This window comes from Chenopodium quinoa, unplaced genomic scaffold, assembly GCF_001683475.1.
Source record: "Chenopodium quinoa cultivar QQ74 unplaced genomic scaffold, ASM168347v1, whole genome shotgun sequence".
Lineage (NCBI taxonomy): Eukaryota > Viridiplantae > Streptophyta > Magnoliopsida > Caryophyllales > Amaranthaceae > Chenopodium > Chenopodium quinoa.
In genome coordinates this window covers 3,146,834-3,166,148 of record NW_018742577.1, presented here as the reverse complement: position 1 = coordinate 3,166,148, position 19,315 = coordinate 3,146,834, and the positions used below count along the sequence as shown (strand labels likewise).

Below are 19,315 nucleotides of genomic sequence, written 5' to 3'. Positions count from 1 at the left end.
CTTCCTCCAAGGTCTGCGGGGTATGCATGACCATGAAGTCTAGGAATTTTCCTGGCTGAAGGCCATTCTGCATTGCAAAAACAGCTAGCCCCTGGTCCAGCTGGGAGACGCTTGATGACTCGTTACTGAAACGGGTCAGGTAGTCTCGGAGGCTTTCGGTTTCCCCCTGTTGCAGACCCATGAGCTCTGCGGTAGTCTTCTCTCGGCGGTTTGCCGTGGAAAACTTGCTCCTGAACTTGGAGGACAGATCATCCCAACCTGTTATGGAGCCTTGCCTTACTCCCTTGGAGATCCACGCTTGCGCGACCCCCTTGAGAGTGGTTGGGAAATATTTGCACCAAGTCGCCTCGGATCTGGGGCAAAGATGCATATGAGTCTCATACGAGGCCACGTGGTCCTTCGGATCCGTGGTCCCGTCATATGTGATATGCGACGGTATTTTAACCGTGGGTACGCGCTCTTCCAGTATCCATTGCTCGAATGGTGAACTAGCGGGAAGCATAATGGCCTTGCCCTTGTTCCTGGCCGAAGGGACCGCGCTCCGCCCTCTTAGAGAGGTAGGAGTGGTTTTCGTCCCTGGCTGGGAAGTCTGGGCCTCGGCTGCAGGGAACGAGAGGCGACTACGCACGCTCGGTTCCTGGCCGCCGAGTCGGTCAAGGACGCTTCTGCGAGCAGTCTCGGGTTCCCGGCGAGTAGATTCTGGCCGAGAAGCTGAGCTGCTGCTCTTATGCGCTGCTGGTCTTGAGGATGAGGATCCTTTAAATAATTGAGAGTTCTTTTTCCTCTGTTTTTCATTTTTCCAAGAATCCTCCTCCCACTCTTCCAGTTCCCGGAAGGAAGGAAGCTTCCCACCGTCATGGTCTAACTTCCTCCGCTGATGCCGGGTATGCGGAGGAGTTTGATCACGAGGCGGTGGCATATTCTGTGCCCTCATTGCCTCCATGAGCACTGCCAGCGCTCTTGCCACCTCTTCCGAACTGGGCCCCGTCAAAGGGGTCCCCGGCCGAGTGTGGTAATGAGGCCGTGCAGCCGATGGTTGGCTTTGGGACACTGAATATGTCCTATGATCAGACTGACCCCTGCTAGACCGAGAGTGGTCCGGCCTATATTGAGAGTCATGCATTATAGGAGATAAGGAATCCTCCTTGTGTGATCCTCCCTCCGAGCCGGCACCCTTGGGAGAGTTCCGGTCCGGCGAGGGCGATGGTGTAGGGGTTTTAGGCTTTTCGCCCGCTCCTTGACGGAGGCTTTTGCTCTTGCGGTTCTTAGCCATGGCTGCTAAGATAATTGCAAGATGATCTTGGTTAGGAATTTGGCTTAAAGAATTTTGAAAGTCTTCCCCACAGACGGCGCCAAATTGTTTCGGTTGAAAACAATGGGACCTTGCCGAAGGTCCGCTGAGATGGAGAAGACTGGATTCGGTCCAAGTTGTGTTGGGCCGAAGGTTTCCTGCACAGTGAACGCACGTAAACTAGCCTCGGGGGTGTTTCCGAGGAAGGCCCCTCCGATGCTAAAGTCAGTACAATGTGTAAAAGGAAGACACTATGCAAGAGAGTTTGTAGCTTGAGGCTTTTGTGGAATATTTCTGAATGCAAGAATGAGCATATGAATTGGAATATTAGTGTATGTCGTGAATGTGTTAATATGATGGCTTTTATACCTCATCATACATGGAGAGGTTGGGCTTTAGCCCAATTGGCTTACTTTGTGGGCTGACCTTTGACTTTTGAGCAATTGGAGAGTTGAACCTTGACCTTGGGCTTTTAATTGGATCATTTAGTGCTCAGGCCCAATTTGGACTAAATTGGACCCAAACACTAGTTAATGTCCAAGCTATACTAGAATTTTGAAGTTACTATCGTACTTGGTTACATAAATTGTAATTTAGTCAAATATAAATTGGTTGTAATTGTTAATTGAAAAAAAATACTTGTATTAGGGTTTGTTATGTTCACCTACTTTCACTTATTTCAGCTAAGTTTAGTTAACTTCAAATAAGTTCAGATTAGGAAAAATAGGCCCTGTTCTGTTCACCTTATTTCCACTTATTTCAAGGGTTAATAAGTTCAGATAAGGGTTAATAAGTTCAGAAAAAATAAGTTCAGATAAATTCAGATAAGTTGTGATAAAGGTTAATTAGGGCTACCCAAGTTTAATTTATAACTAAAATAAGTTATAATAAGGTCTAATAAGTTCAGATAAATTCAAATAAGTTCAGATAAGTAAAAACCAGGTGAATAGAACGCACCCTAAGTTCTGATAAGGGTTACCCAATACAAATTACAACTAAAATAAGTTGGGAAAATAAGTTCTGATAAGGGTTACCCAATACAAATTACAACTAAAATAAGTTTTAATAAGGTGTAATAAGTTCAGGTAAGTTCAAATAAGATTCAGATAAGTGAAAATCAGGTGAATAGAACACACCCTTACAATGTATAATACAATGTTGTTATAAATGTTTTTTTGGGGAAATAATAGATCTATTATTTTCATAATAAAATAAAAATAAATAAAATAAAATAAAAATTAGGTTTAGGAGGGAAAATTCCCTCCAAAAAAACTTCTTTTTAGGGCCTGTTCCGATTTACTTAAAACAACTGAATTAAAATGAACTGAAATGAACTGATTGGGGCTGAACTAAACTGAAGTGAACTAAATAGAGATGAACTGAATTGTTTATGAGAGAAAGAAATTAGAACTGAACTAAAATTAAGTTGAACGCAACAGGCCCTTAGTATTGGTACTAAGATAATTTTTTTGGCAATAAGTTACAAATGAGTGTAAAACAAATGGAGTAAATATTTTTTTTAAAATAAAGAAAAAAGTAACCAACTAAAAACCTTACTAAAATTTAGGAAGTATAAATATAAAATAAAAAATGGAGGGAGATTGATAGTGGTTTTTGCTTTTATAATAGTTATAGTGATAGATATGTATATAGATGGCAAAAATAAAATTTACTATAATAAATTTATCAACAAACAATTAATGATTAATAATTTTTTTATATGTAAAATAATATTTCCAAGTTTTTGGCGAGCTAATAAGCTTTACAAATCTTGTATGAGTTGTTCGACTCAGCTCAGCTCAATAATATCTCAAATCCAACTCAAATTCATATAAACTTAAATCTTAACCAAATAAAGGATTACAAACGATGTCAAAAAAAAAAAAAAAAAAAATTACATATCCTTTATTTCGCATATTAAGCTCATATATATATATATATATATTGACAAATTTATTTTGACTAGTTCGATTTCATTTATCACATGGTTTTCAGTCGTCCCATCAACACCCCCTCCATATAAGAACATCTCATAATTGATCACATCTTCACTTCTCTTAAACTAGTCCAATAATGGATTAAAATCCATATTCATTATTATGGGTTTATATATTATCCAATGTCCATACAAAAAAGATGTACTACACAATCGAATATATTGGCCTGAAAATTCGTCAAAATCCAGCGATGTACAAATAAGCACGTCCATTCAATTATTATTCCTACCAACATTTATATGATCTCATCAGCATGTCTAATTATGCTGTTGTAAAAAAAAAAAAAAAAAAAAAAAACAATATCTAATTATTTATAAAATGGGAAACAATAATCATAATAAAATTAAAATAACGCGTCCCCACCCTAATTTTACGGGGATTATTTTTATGAGTTAATTAATATAACCAATTATAAAATCCCTACGTGTCAACAACTAAATGAATGTTTGATATTTTCTATTTCTAATCCAATTCTCTCTCCCGCCTTTTCTCCCTTTATCATCCTAACTACTTCTTAACCACCTTCTCTGTCTTTCAACAACCATCTCTTTCTCCTATATTTTCTCTTTAAAAATAACTATACTAATATATTTCTCCATTATTTTTATTTTTATTGTTTTTTTTTTTATTTATTTATTTGATGGTTGATTTATAATTTGGTTTTTTTTTTCTTGGGAGAGGAAAAAGGGAGATAATATCACAAAAAGAATAGCAAGTATGTATCATCATTCTCCCAACATGGTGGTGCATTCTGATCCAAACATTCCGAGAATGAGCACGGACGGGAGCGAGTGTATGGCTCGACAAAGTAGCTTTTCGACGATGGGAGGGAACTCGTTCATCGACGAAGTACCAAAGATGAGCGCCGAGATGTCTCCTATGATGATGTCCCCTTGGAATCAGGTGTCCCCTTTTGCCAAATCCCCTTGGTCTCAACAATCTGATGATTCCGGCCAGCTTAGCTCGCTTATTGGATCGCTTGTCCGAGAAGAAGGCCACATTTACTCCTTGGCTACAAAGGGGGACTTGTTGTATACAGGGTCCGACAGTAAGAATATTCGTGTTTGGAAGAATCTTAAGGAATTTTCCGGGTTTAAGTCCGCTTCTGGATTAGTTAAGGCTATTGTTATAGCAGGTGGGAAGATATTTACGGGTCATCAAGACGGTAAGATCCGAGTTTGGAAGGTGTCGCCTAAGAATCCTAGTATCCATAAACGGTCAGGTTCGTTACCAACATTGAAGGATTTGTTTAAGGCGTCTATTAGGCCAAGCAATTATGTTGAGGTGAAGAGGCATCGTAGTTCGTTATGGATCAAGCATTCGGATGCTATCTCATGTCTTAGTATGAATGCCGAACAAGGGATATTATACTCGTCTTCGTGGGACAGGACGTTTAAGGTTTGGAGGATATCCGACTCCAGGTGTTTGGAGTCGGTAGCTGCCCATGAGGATGCGGTGAATTCGGTGGTGACGAGTTCAGAGGGCATGGTTTTCACAGGGTCTGCAGATGGAACAGTGAAGGTGTGGAGGAGAGAAATGCAGGGGAAGGTTACGAAGCATTTCTTCATACAGACACTTCTGCAGCAGGAATGCGCAGTTACTGCCCTCGCCGTAGACCCAACAGGATCCATAGTCTACTGTGGTTCAAGCGATGGGATGGTCAATTTCTGGGAGAGGGAGAAGAATCTTGCACACGGTGGAGTCCTGAGGGGTCACAAGTTGGCTGTTCTGTGCCTGGCTGCTCGAGCTAGGCTCGTGTTTACAGGATCAGCTGATAAGACCATCTGTGTGTGGCGCAGGGAAGGAACGATTCATACCTGTCTGTCTGTCTTAACCGGCCACACCGGACCTGTAAAATGCTTGGCTGTAGAGGATGACGAGGATGCTAAAGGTCAACGGTATATTATATACAGTGGAAGCCTTGACAAGTCTGTAAAGGTATGGAATGTGGCAGATCAGGAGGGAATGCATTTGATGCAGCAGCAGCAGGTGATGGAGGTTAATTCTGCATCAGAATCGTTGAGGTCTGACCGTAGCTACCAGTGACTGCGCGCATTCACCTGATCATTCATCACCTGTTATTACACCAAGGTAAAGTCAGTCATTGAAATGTCTGTCAAATATCTAGCAGCGTGTCTGGCAATTTGTAATTTATTTTTGGAGGTTTGCCTAAGAAAATGTATGTATGAGGGAGAAGGGTAAACGAAAGAAATTGTGATTGTGGAGATATGATTTTCGTGTACTTGGAATTTATCATTCTGATAGATAATTGTAATATGATTATATTGATCTAAAATGTACTGTATGGCCTTAAAACTGTCAAATGCCTTAGTCATGTAGTTATGATGGTTTCGTTTCGCATTTTTTTTTTGGTCTATAAAGAACCTTAATGGTAGAAGTTAGACAACATGTGATATCACGTTTAGGTATTACCTCAAGACCACCAACCAACTAAACTAGCTGTCCCGTACATCGGTTTCTCATAATAAACTCCAGAGAATCGAAAATTTACGTACCCAAAACATGACTCTTTAGATAGTATGATAATTGATATCCCTGTCCTGCAATGGCTGCAAATCTGCAATTAAGTAAAGCAAGGAAAGATTAGATTATATTTGATTTCACTTATTCTAATCTTTTTATCTAATAAAGCAGTTGAAAATTCCAAAACAAGTTGGATCATAACAATATAATGAACGTGTCAGGAAATGCAGCAAAATCTTACTGTTGTACTATGTATTATATGTTTCGAATCTATATACTGACATACATTATTGTTGAATACGAAATAGGTCTAAGATTCAGAGAGTGAATTGACAGTATAAGCTTTGGTATTGTCAATTTGTCATATTAACAAAATTCAGAGTGAATTTACCATATAATCATATACTTGTAGCATTAATACATGGTTCATGAAGCAAATACTTCAGAAATAATGCAGCCAAACTCCTTGATCTATCTAATAATTCAAGCTAGAATACCTACAATATGAAAATAATCAGGTTGGAAGGGTTAAGCTTCTAGTATTTCAAATTCAAGCTAAAATACCAACTCAGGTCCATAAACAGTGCACATTTAACTTTCTGTTGGAGCAGTTAACCAGCCATTACCACGAAATACTAGCAATGAGAAGCTAGCTAATGCTATAAAAAAAGCAAGATAATAGGAATTTAGTTTGATTGTTACTTATTTGAGAAACTGATAATATAAAGAACCAAGACAGGAAATGATACTAATAGGAAGAAAAGACAGGAAAAACACCATGCATTTTAAAGGATGTATGAAATTAACATACCAGGAGAGAAGCAACAGACATGGTTCAGGGGCTGCTTGGACAAAATTCAAGAATATCGCAGAACATCTGTGCATGCTTCAGGGTTGGCCAAAGAACTATACGTGTATTGGCAAACGATGACAGGAAAAAAAACACATGGATAAGTGAATTGCCAGCTATAACAGTGTCAAGAAGATTACAGGAAACATGAAGAGCAGAACTCTCAAACATTTAACATTTCAATGCAGCAGCCAATGGCCAGAGCTCCTCCAGAACTGCCTTAACTATTGTTTTTTATGACAGTGAATTTACAGAAACATAGAACATAAGTACTCTATTTAAAGGCTGAGAGATAGAATTTTACAAGAAGTTTGATTCAGCTTACTCAAGCTAAAGGGTTTTTTCAAAAGTTAGCGAGTGATTACAGGTCCTATTAACATCAAGTCCTATTAACATCTATATATGGCATCTGACTAGTATGATCCAAGCATCGTCCTATCCTACACTCCTACTTTGCTTTGGACTTTAACTTACGTGACTTCATCCTTGCAAATTTTCTCTCTAGCTTACTAATCCTAGCTTCAAGCTCAGCTCCAATATCATCATTATCATCATTGATGATCACTGGGTCACCAAATAAACCATCCCCTGATTTTATCTTTACATCTTTAGCTGTCTTGTGACTCTTGTCTTGTTCATCATCATCAGCTACAAGGCCCAGGTTTTTCTTTGCTGATTCTTCCTTGCTTTTATATATCTTATCTGCAGCAAGTTCTTCATGTTTCTCCGACTCTGTCATTTCTACGTCATTACAAACCCTTTGCATAATCTGAGATGGAGTGTCCTCACAGATTCTTCCAAGGCTTACACTTCTGTCGCAAGATGGGACAGTTTCAACATGCTTTTCAGCAACACTATCCAAACTCCTCATAACGCTCATATTCACACATTTTTCCCTGTATCTTGCTACTTGTTCCATTTGCGAATCCATTTCACCAACAGCTTCCTCAATAGCTACATGTAAGCTTTGAGATGGCATGACTTCATAATTGTCAACTTGGCTTGTGTTGCGACTATTGTTCTTCTCACATGACGGAATTGATTCAATGTATCCCTCCCAAACACTATCATCAAAACCAGAATCTATAGCAACATTGCTAGGAGAAGGTAAACAAGGAAGAACCCCCTTGCTGTTATCTTCCAGATTCTCGCACAGTTCAATCTTCGGTTTTTTCGGACTTTGACATGGCAAGCATCCAGAGTCATCTACATGGGCATTCTGAGGACCAGCGGTGCTCTTATCGTGGAATGTGAGAAAACCAGAAGACACAGGGACATTACATGAGGATGCTATACAAGGGGGAGGGTCCATATTTTTTCCCGCATTCACATCTAAATTCTTGGAGAGTTTATTCAATCCATTTGGACATTCGGATGAAATGCACCTCGAATTCTCAACATAACTTCTGTCAGGATTGCTTATATTGCTGCAAGATGCGGCAGTTTGCACTACCTCAATGTTAGATACAAAACCAGGAGGCTCAAAAACATTAGACAAAGAAGGTAAACAAACAGGAGCCTGCTTGCTATAATCCTCTGTACTCGCAGCAAAATCCTGGGATTCAACGACAGCCACTTTGTTTTTACTTTGAGATGTCATGCCCTCGTAGCATTCAATGTTGATTTTGTCATAAGATGAGCCATCTTCAATGTGCATCTTCCCAACCCCAACGCTATGAGTGGAACAGGATGCTACAGGAACATCAAACGAGGAAGTTGGACAAATAGGAGCACGCTTGCCATTACCCTCCATACTTCCATCTGAAGCCTTGGACAGTTTGAAGGTCACTCTTAGACGACTGCTGTGACTTCTCTTTTTTTTTAAGACCAAAACACTATTGCTGGTGGCACACAATGCTGTCCTGAACCAGTCAGAATACCGAGCAGTGACATCTCCCTTGAGCAAACGAGGAGATAAATACAACTTCAATCCATTAAGAGGCATGTCATAGCTATTCCAAGCAGCTAAATGACTCTCATTCGATCTAGGCACGGAACTTGGAACATCTTGATCCAATCCAAACTGCATCCCTATTCTGTGTGGGAGGTATTGCTCAATACAGTCTAATCCTAACAGCTCACATGCCCTCAAGCATCTTGCAAATGACAATAATTCCTCTCCAACCCCAAAATCAATCAACACCAACCTTTCTTCATCACCACAAAATTCTGGAAACTGCCAGTTTTCCACACAAATTCCATAAGGCCTCCACACAAAACTCTTCCCAAGAGACTCAAAATCAAGCATGACACGTAAAAGATTCGGCCTCTCTAATTTTCGCCAACGACTCAATCTCGACTCACCATTAAGGATATTGATGGGCGAGGGACCTAAAGTAGGAAACCTCTCCCAACCCCAAAGCTGGACTAACTGAAAAGGCGCCCACAAAACAAGTTTTCTAGCTACCCATTCATTCAAAATCCCTGCAATCTTATCTTTCAACAAGCTCAAATCTCTATAAATAGAAGCTAAAACAGCAGGAGCAAGCGCGATTCGAGTACCTCTAGCAAGATAAATTGCAATAGGGAAAACATCTTGAGAAATTTTACAATAATGATTAGTTGAAAAAACATACCTTGACAGCCAAAGACTAAGAAAAGCCACATGCTCTAATTCACCCCCAATTCCCATGAAATAGCTCATCCATTCAGTATGACCCACTGGACCCAAAATCCTCCTATTTTTCATGAAATTCTGCAGCATTTCTTCCCCAAATTCAACGATTTTTCTATTTTCAAATGGGCTTTTAACACAATCCCCTAAAACAGAAAACCCACCTAAAATCATCACATCTTCCAAAGTTATACTACATTCACCCCATGAAAACACAAAAGTGTCAGTCTCAGAACATCAATTTCCAGCTAACCCAAAGATTAAATCTCTATCCCATCTTATATTATAAGTAGAAGCCCTTATTGCATCAAATACTCCCACTTTTTTCCAGGTATTTTGGTGGGTTTTCTGCAAATTTTGAACCCAAGTGTCCCAATTTTTCTGGGGTTTTGGCCTTCCTCTGAAAGAAACCTTCTTTTTGAGTTGTTGGATGTTGGGTTTTAAGGAGGAAGAAGGTAAAGAACGGGGTTTTGGAAGTGTTTGCTTTCTGGGGTCAAAAGTTGGTTTAAGAAAATGGGCTATTCTTGAAGATGGTGTTTGATTACTATTTATGGAAAGCATGAATTCTTTTCTCTCTTCAATAAGCATGGTAATTTCTTCTTGGTTTGACATTGATGAGAAGAGTAAGCTACAACCTACAGTACTACAGTATTACTTCTCTTTTTTGAAGATGAATAATTGAATGGACCTTCTTTAAATGAATTTCACTAACTGGGTTTGTGTTAAAAATTGTTGCCTTCCTTTTTTTTTTTTATAAGATTAGGAATTCACGACAAAAACACGGTACATCGGTATAATTAGTGTGTTTTTTTTATGATTTTTTAAATTTAAACAATTTTTAAGAGTGTTTTTAATGCTTATATGTAGTCCGAAGGATTATATATAACATTTTCTTTTCTATTCTATTTTAGGGTAAGATAAGTATGGGTGTCCATGAGTTTGATTTAAATAAAATTTGTTATATATGCAACAAGTGTTTTAATTTTTACTCTCTATGTGTTAGTACTCGAGTAGTCCAGTTTAACTAAGCAAGTACGCCGGTGTTGATATGATAAAAAGGAAATTCTCTATTCTTTTTTATTATATCTCGAAAATTCTTATGTTATCTTATTATATCTTTCTCCTTTCATCATCCACAAATTTACCGTACTCAAACAATTTTTTTTTTTTTTTTATCATATCCCATATTTCTTTTTACAAATAATAAACTACTAACTACTATCACTTTTTTACAATTTTTAATTCCCCAACAAACGGGACTACTACCTTAAACCCCGTAGGAGTCAAATTCAAAAGTACGAAGCCAGTAATCTTCTAAGCAATATCTGGTACTATTTTATTTTTGCTAACACATTTTTTTCGTACAACAGCGAAAGTGAAATTACATATTTGTAAGGGAAGCAAGTAAAATTAATTCTAGTCACTTTCCAGGGTTCCAACACATATTAGAGGTGTGTCAAAATATTTTGGCACAATATTTTGGCAAAACAAAATCAATTATTTAACAGAGGAAGCAAGTAAAATAAAATGACCATACAATGAATTTCAGCAAAATATACAATGCATATTTATGTTGTTAATGCTGAGTTAGCACAGAAGCAAGTAATATAAAATGAATACACAATGAATTTCAGCAAAATATATTCCAGATTAGATTTACTGGAATAGATGATAATACAAATCAGCATACAGATATCAGTTAGCAAAATGTAACAGTATCAACAGATTACTTCTCCTAAGATTAGCAGCTACTACAGATAAAGGACTAGAATCTGTACATGCCACATCCATCGGCCGAAAGTTATACTAGCATCCTAACAGCTTTTTACCTTCAGTTTTGAAGGCTAACTTTTTTTTATTTTTCTTGATAGTAGTTTTGAAGGCTAACTTATTAGACGCTAGCTTCCGGGAAACAATCTTTTCAAGCTTACTGATCCGATCTTCAAGCTGCGATCCTACCACTTTGAAAGGGTCAAAATCGTCGTTTTTCTTCTCACCGTCACTGTCCTCATCAGCAATAATAATCACAGGACCATCACAAGAACCATTCACCAACTTTTCATTTACTTTGGCTGCCTTTCCTTGATCATTAGTAGCATCCATTTCTGTTTCACCTCGAGGTTGAGCACCTTCTGAATGCTTACTGCTCTTGCCTGCGTTTATACAGCTAATGTCTTCATGAACCATCTTGTGTTGATCAATATCAGCCATTAGTGTATTTGTTGAGCTGGAAACTTCAATGATACCCCTCTGATGTGTTATTTGAGATGGAATACTCACATTAACTTCATGGCTTATTTCAAGGTTAGTGTTTTTGTCACAATATGGGACGATTTCCATATGCATCTCTGCAACACTATCCACACTTCTGTTACTGCTCATTTTAACACATTTCTCCCTGCATTTTTTCACTTGTTCCATTTGCAAATCCATCTCCCTAATAGCCTTCTCAAAAGCAATCCCTAAACTTGAATATCGTATGATCTCGTTATTGTCAACAAGGCTTATGTTGAGACAATTGTTGTTCTCAGATGACGGGATATCTTCAATGTACAACTTCTCAACACAGTCAACAAAACCTGAATCCTCCATAACATTGCAGCATGATGAGAGTAAACAAGGAAGAATTCCCTCGCCGTTTTCCTCCACACTCCCATTCAAAATCTGGGGCAGTTTGCTCTTTCCTTTCATATTATTCTGAGATGGAAACAGAGAATGATCAGCAAGGCTATTGCTCCGAGGAGGGTTCATCTTATAGTTAAAATTGGTGGATTTAGCATCCATCTCACTGATACCATGGACAAAAGCAGAAGCCATCAGAGTGTTGCATGAGAGTGTTAAACACGGAGGAGCCTCCATGCTGTTATGCTCTGAACACCCATGAGATGTTGTGAGACTTGTGACAGTCACTTCATTTAAAGGAGACGGCATTTTATCTCCGCTTTCACCCACAGGCTCTGTCACCACTGCAAAATCAGTAGCCACTGGGGTGCAAACCTCCTCTGCCAATGATATGTATCCATCATCTCCATTCCCGCCATCCTCATTTCGCCCTTCCCCCTCAATAGGGCATCCACCTTCTGCACACCTTCTGCAAGCCTGTGCCAATGCATTTGGCACACCACCCTGGAGCCCTTTTCTTTTAGCCTTTTTGAACATGAGCAGTTCAGGATACATAGCTGATATCCGCCTCCTTTTACGGTTTTTTCTTTTGTATAAGCCATTATTACGTCCTAAAATTGCTTCTTCTTCCTTTGACTGTAGGGATTCAATATCTTGGTTTAACCCCTGCACGCACAGAACAATTTTAAATATCCTTCTAGATCACTAAATTTCCAAAGTATTATTACTTAAGTCAAAAATAGTAACCTTTTCAACAACTGATGTGCCACCTGTATCCCTAGCCTCCCAAGGGTGTTTCTTACCATAATCAACATCTATGAACTGACAAAATCCATTGATCACACGAGATTAGCTTCTCATTCAGAACAATAATGACAATTTAAAACACAAAAGGTATTCATTATATATAATATTAGTCCATCAAATACTTGTTCATATGTTATTATGTTAATGATGAAACTATTGCTTCATGTTATCAAAGAGTAATGTTATTAATAGATTATGGCGTAATGACTATAAACATAATTAAATGATTTCACTTTCTATGTACCCATATTTCCAACATAAAAGGCAGCATAAATTATCAGTGCTTATCAGTATGCACTGAAAACTCACAAAGAACATAGCTCATTTAACATATACAAGTCATACATTGTGCTCACGCTTACCCCTAAATTTCCAAAATCGCCCTGCTCAGCCAGACTATCCTCATCCCTAGCTTTCACCATCTCTGCTTTTGTCCACACTTTTATTCTCGGCCATCTGCTCCACATTACTGGATTACGATCCAATCGATCAAGGTAAAAAATCTGCAGGTGTCATTTAACCATATTAGCCACTGTATGACACCAAACATCATCGATTATTGGATACATGCAGTACTAATGACATGACTTACTGCGAGGAAAATACTGCATCCTCCAAATCCTTTAGCATATCCATTTGCAGAGAACTTCTTTTTAAATCTGCAGCAACTTTTAAAAAACTTCTCCAACACCAATCCACACCAATCATAGTTCTTCGCTTGCACTGCACAAGTCAATGCAGGTACCAAATCTGATTCTAACTGATGAGATTGTGTCGGACAAAGCACCAAATGCAGTGCGAGGATTAAGAAAACAGTCTTGAACTCTGCTTCCTGCTCTACTCCCCAACTCTCCTTTGCTCTTTCAATCAAGGCGCTGGTTACAGGTATTCTCTTATGTTTTATAACTTTCTCACTTGTTTTCAACCTTGCCTCGCATTCTCCCCCAAAGTTCTTCTCAATGTCTCTGACTTTGCGTTTCATCTCCTCGTCCCTAACCCTCCTAGGAACAACCTTATCGCCTTTTGGGATGCCAAGGATCCACCTAACTTGATCCTTGGATAGTTTGTAATCACGTCCATTAGCAGCTCTGAAAAGCTCTTTCATTGGATCAATTCGAGTCATCAACCAATAGCAAAGATCCTTTGAAAGACCCTTGTCTACTAGATATAGCAACCCTTCAAACCCCATTTCCCTCACCCATTTCTTTCTCCTGTCATCGAGGGACTGACATATCTTACCAAAGCCTTCAACGCGACAGCTAATTCTTGGTTGCTTCTAATACAGAAGAAAAAACAGATGATAAGTAAAATTATATCAAAGCTTCTTTTTCCACGATAAGAGAATAAAAATTAACATTTTCACTTGCCCTATTCCCACAATCCTTTGGCACTTCACCAGCGTTCTTGACTTGATCACCTTTGCTTATACTGTTTTGTTTCATCTAATCAACAAAAAATTAAGCTCAACATAAAATTTTGATTATACCACAAATATATTATTAGTATAAAACATTCATCAACACAACAAGTCCAATGATTAACACCTTGTTCAAACAAGGCTCCAGCTTTCGCCGCTTCCCTTCAGCATTGCTAATCTACAAATCAATACAATAACGACATTAGCACTCTTAAAATCAAAAGGTGAAACTTCACCATTACCATCAAAGTGATCAACCACTTATCACTCTTTGACTTTCTAGCTATGAGAAATTGAGAATATACAATCATATGCTTATATCAGAAAATCTCTACCAAATCAAATTTATTTCAAGGAAGTGGATATAAAGCACAATGGGATTTTCATTAAGGTCTTCAAAATTCATAGCTTTAGCTCGCTCTGACCATACAGAGAGGCATACGAAAGGAAAACAGTTAAACGTGACCAAAAAAACTTCCATTCTCCATTCACATTCCCATAGCAATATATGAGCAACTATGGAAGAATTAATATACAATATCCATAATCATTTCATCATAACAAATCACACACTTGCCACTTTATTACCTCATTCGCAGAATGATCATTGGTTTCCTCTTGGAAATCAAACTCTTCCAGTGTTCTTGCTCTCTTTTCATTATCAACTCTTTTATTTCCCATGCTTTGCCACAGCCCACAATTCCTTAGACCGTTCTCCATTGATTTTATCAGAATTCAATCTGCGTGAAATAGCCGACACAAGTTCTTCTTGATAGCATAATAATATTACATGAAAGAGCTTCTCATTAATATAATACTTCATATATGATTAGTGGAAAGAGTTTGAGTGTTGCACAAATTGGTAAAAGAAAGGAATAAATGGTCAGTCGTATGATACAAGAATCAACATTATGTTTCCCTCCATTTTCCATAAGTGGTCTAAAGTTAATAAGCTTTTTCTCCCAAAACTCCAAATAATAGATGTATATAGGTAACACCTTAATGTTTGCGACACTCACCAGCTTTGTAATACTTGCAACACTTTTTATATTGACATCGGATCACTATTATTCTATTGTTTAAATACCAATAAGGCAACAACACTTGCATTAAATCTTTATTCCCTTTTCAAACAAACCCAATTGCTTTATTCTTCATCGTTTCTCTTTTTCAATGACCCCACTTGCAAACATTCTCTACCAATTTCACTTTCCTACTAACCCCCAACTCGTACTCATTAAGAGCATTAACTACACATGTACATTATTTATTCAACCCTTCCTAAATTATATGCAAAACTTCAAACTCAAGTGTTGCAAGCATATTGAAATGAAGGGAGTATTGGTCTAAGTATACCAAAGTCTAGTACTATTAATAAATTGTTTTTTAATTACCTTACTTTCACATATCAAAACATGTTTAAACTTATTTTAGTTGTAAATTGAACTTAGATAACGAATTTACTGTTCCACAATAAGTGAACACAGGCCATATGCTATACTCATCATTAATTCAATTTTAAAATAAAGACTGGATCTTTAAAAATACTTATAAAAATGAAGATAGAATGCTTAAATTGAAGAACAAAGCAAAACAAGGCCTTTTCTTTTCTTTTTCCTTTTTTTCTTTTATGAAAATCTGATCAATTTATAAAATGTAGAAAAGAACACCAAATTCTTAGCGCAAGTACCCTCCTTCAGGTAATCCACGCTGTAATTAGGCTATAAAATAAGTGAAGTTAATCATATATTAAAGAAAAGGGAACAGGGAGCTGACCTAATTAGTATTTTACCTTTGTTTTAATGGTGGTTTACAATCCGATTCACAACTTAGTAATTGCACAAGTGCACGGGTTTCTCAACGGCCGTGCATGGTGGTTGTTCGGGCGGCGGAGGTTGGGGTGGCCGTGTGAGGTCGGGATAAACAGGGGACAGATAGTGGGGAAGAAGAGCTGAGAGTGTTTTTTGGTTGAGAGATGTTATACTTGATACTTCTAATAAATATTTTAGTCCTCCCTTTAGTGGTATAATAACTATGAGTAATTCCCTATTCCCCAGTGCGTGAGGAACGAGTTTTGTTTTCACGGGGTATGTGTTAAGAGTAGAGAGGTCCACTTAAAATTGACAGGCGGTATCCACTAGTGAAAAACATTACATTATTTTTCAAAATGTCATTATGTGATGAGGAACTGGGGCTCCCTCATTAAACTCCCTATTTCTTTTTTTTTGTTTTTTTTTCCAAGTGTCACTAAACCAAGCGGGACAAATATTATTACTCCCTTTGTTCTCGAAAGAAATTAAGTTTGGTAGTTTCATTCTCACGGTTAATAAGGAAAATAAGATAGTGGAAATCAATAATTAGGTGTCACATATATCAAGTATTATAAGATTGAATAAACTTTGAAAATAGGAATTTTTGTATTGGGAGTATGTAAATACCTTTGTAAATAGAAATATTTTGCATTGGAACTATGTAAATATTTTGATAAATGGAGATAGCAGCATAAAAAATGTGTAAAATATTAATTGAAACATAATGTAGCTGTTAAAGGGCAACGCCTGAAATGGAAAACGCAACCCTCTTTCAGGAACGGAGGGAGTAACACATGTCAAGATCAACCAAAGTTTGAATACTTCGGGGAAACTCACTTGTACAAATCTGCTCCGAATCAACATCGATATCCCACCTTGTAATTAAGTGAGGTACCGTGTTGCCCGCTCATCTAATAAACATTGTTACAATTAAAGAAATTAAACAAAGAAATCATACGATATACAACTATACGTCATCAAGCACTATTTATTAGACCCACTTTGACCATTTTTGTGAATTATACATAAGAAATGTATATTCTTGTGGGTACTTATTAGAATTGTCTCAATGAATATATTATTGATATTCAATTACTGTGCCATCACTAAATTCACTATACATATAGTAAGAATCTCTCTCTAGAAATAGAGAGCTTCTCACTCTAGAATTAGAGTGTTCTCTCCCAAGGTGGAGGTATGGTGGCCCAAGCCAATTATCTTTTAATCCTTTCAACTTCACATCATTACGGTTGCGGTAAGTTGTGCCTACGGTAAGCTACTTTGCAAAACCCACCTTTATCCCTGTAATGCCACTTGGCTTCGTCGATTGGTGCCCCTGCTAAAAGCCAATCAACTTTCCCGCCCGTAATCATCACAATGGTTACCGTTAGTTCCAAAAAACCATCTTCCGTTTATTCTACCCGGTTTTTTTAAGTTACGGAGTTAATTGTTAAAAGAAAGAGTGTCTTAACTTTTTCGTTTATCCAAAAAGCTACAGTTAATTACGACAGTAACACACATTAACCAAAGCTAATCTGCAAGCATTATTCACCTTCTCCGAGGCCAGAATTCGAAACGCCTCCTTGCCAAGGTGGTCACTATAAATATCAACCCCTGTTTCGCAACCTCTTCTCAGCCTTTTCTCCTCCTTTTCACCTTTTTTCCTTGTTGTTTTTCCTCTTAAAGCATGAATAATTCTACAAACACTAGAAACAATATTAACACAGCAGTTGCTCTGGCCGAACTGGAATCATGTAGTGTATGGAAGCAGAGCTTTTTGGGAGAAATGTGTGTTTAGTGATCTTTTAGACTACCGAACATTAAGCCCTGCTTCCATCTCCAACTTTATTTGTGAACTCTCGTTGGAGGAAGAGAGATTACATTGACGTCTTCAAAATGAATGACCTCTATGTCTTCAAATGCTGCAATGATGAAGACAAGAGGGAAATTCTCGCCATGACCAAGGCATGCTTCGATGGTGCCTTGGTGGCCGAACCAGGTGCCACACACGATCAGATTCAGACGGGTAAAGTTCTGGGTTAAAATTTGTGGGCTCCCATGTGAATACCTTAATTCTCACATGGCTGAGACGGTGGGGGAAATGCTTGGTATGCCGTTCGAGATCGACTTTGAACATCATGGTTGATTTTGATTTGGGAACTGAGAATGGGGGAAGGGCTATTAGACCAGGTGAAAGGTTTAATAGCAGGGGAGCCCCGTTTAGAGGCCCAATCGTGGGACAAGGTGGACAGGCCCAACAAGAACCAGCCCAGAATGCTCCTGCTGCGATGGACGTAGAAGGAGAGGGCGATGGATTATCTTCGGGTACCAATACAATAAATAATCACGGTGTTGGATTGGATGCTGGTCTAAACGGAGGGGTAAATAGGGAAGTGGGGCCCTTCAGAGAGGTGCCTGATGCGATACCCATTATGGACCGGATATTGAAAGCATCAGGTTCGATATAATCATGGGGTCAGCTATACAATCCAGGGTTGAGCCAAACAATGAAATCGCTGGCAGAAGGGCTGATAATTCAGGTTACAACAAACGGTTTTTTATTGAGGTCGATGCACAAAATCATCCACGTACGGTGGAAATTAGAGAACCAGACTCACCCATCTAAGCAAGAGAATTGCCCCCTGAAGAGAAAGCCAATTTCAAATCTTGACTTGGTTTCACTCCAATTTATAGAAGAAGAGGAGGATGATGCGGATTCTTCAATGACAAGGAAAAAGCATTGACTTCGGAGATCATGAAGCAGGGCCATCTTCTTCTTCCAAATTGGGGCCTGGGTCGATGTCTTTCTTTTGTTTTTGAATCAAACGTTTTTCTAACTTATGCAGGTGATGGGCTTGCGGTGGTTGACCCAGAACAACCACCTCCGGCTCAGTGATCGGGCTTCTTTGGAATTGTCGGGGCATCAAAAGCCCAACAACCCCGATAATTCCAAAAATCAGAAGACTTGTTGGGTCTTGTGGTCCGGATTTTATCTTTCTAGCGGAAACTAAAAGTAGTACGGGTTTAATTTTTAATTGCTTAATAAGTGGGGCCCTTCAGAGAGGTGCCTGATGCGATACCCATTATGGACCGGATATTGAAAGCATCAGGTCTTGTGGGGGTCTTTGGCTAGGTTGGAAAGACGAGAACCTTTTTGATGTCGTTTTTGTTTGTATCAATTTCCTTGTAGTTCCCTTAGAGCCGAGGTTTGGGACTGTCTAAACCAATGGACGAACCCAAATCTGAATTTGCCAATTACGAGCTTAGGCGATTTCAAACAAGTTAATTCTAGTTTAGACAAAACAGGTCACAACTCCTCAATCTTAAAGGGTGCTAATCTTTTTAATGAGTGGAAGGCACTAAATGATTTCCACGGCTTAAATTATGAAGGGCCAAAGTTCACTTGGTCAAATGGGAGAGAG

The 19,315-nt window shown here is 38.4% G+C and overlaps 2 protein-coding genes across 2 annotated transcripts; one reads left to right on the top strand and one right to left on the bottom strand.

The window, feature by feature from the left end:
• Window positions 1-2,966: 2,966 nt before the first annotated feature.
• LOC110720993 (protein JINGUBANG-like) lies at window positions 2,967-5,612 on the top strand. Its single transcript, XM_021900114.1, has one exon. The coding sequence runs from the start codon at window positions 4,006-4,008 to the stop codon at window positions 5,332-5,334; it is 1,329 nt and encodes a 442-aa protein (XP_021755806.1). The 5' UTR covers window positions 2,967-4,005; the 3' UTR covers window positions 5,335-5,612.
• A 5,294-nt stretch (window positions 5,613-10,906) lies between these two features.
• Window positions 10,907-18,970, bottom strand: LOC110720992. Its single transcript, XM_021900113.1, has 6 exons — window positions 14,671-18,970; window positions 14,210-14,260; window positions 13,258-14,107; window positions 13,028-13,168; window positions 12,606-12,680; window positions 10,907-12,524 (listed from the first exon to the last, which is right to left on the bottom strand). Exons 3-6 carry the CDS (start codon window positions 13,852-13,854, stop codon window positions 11,043-11,045), a joined length of 2,295 nt encoding a protein of 764 aa, XP_021755805.1. The 5' UTR covers window positions 13,855-14,107; window positions 14,210-14,260; window positions 14,671-18,970; the 3' UTR covers window positions 10,907-11,042.
• Between the last annotated feature and the right edge of the window lie 345 nt (window positions 18,971-19,315).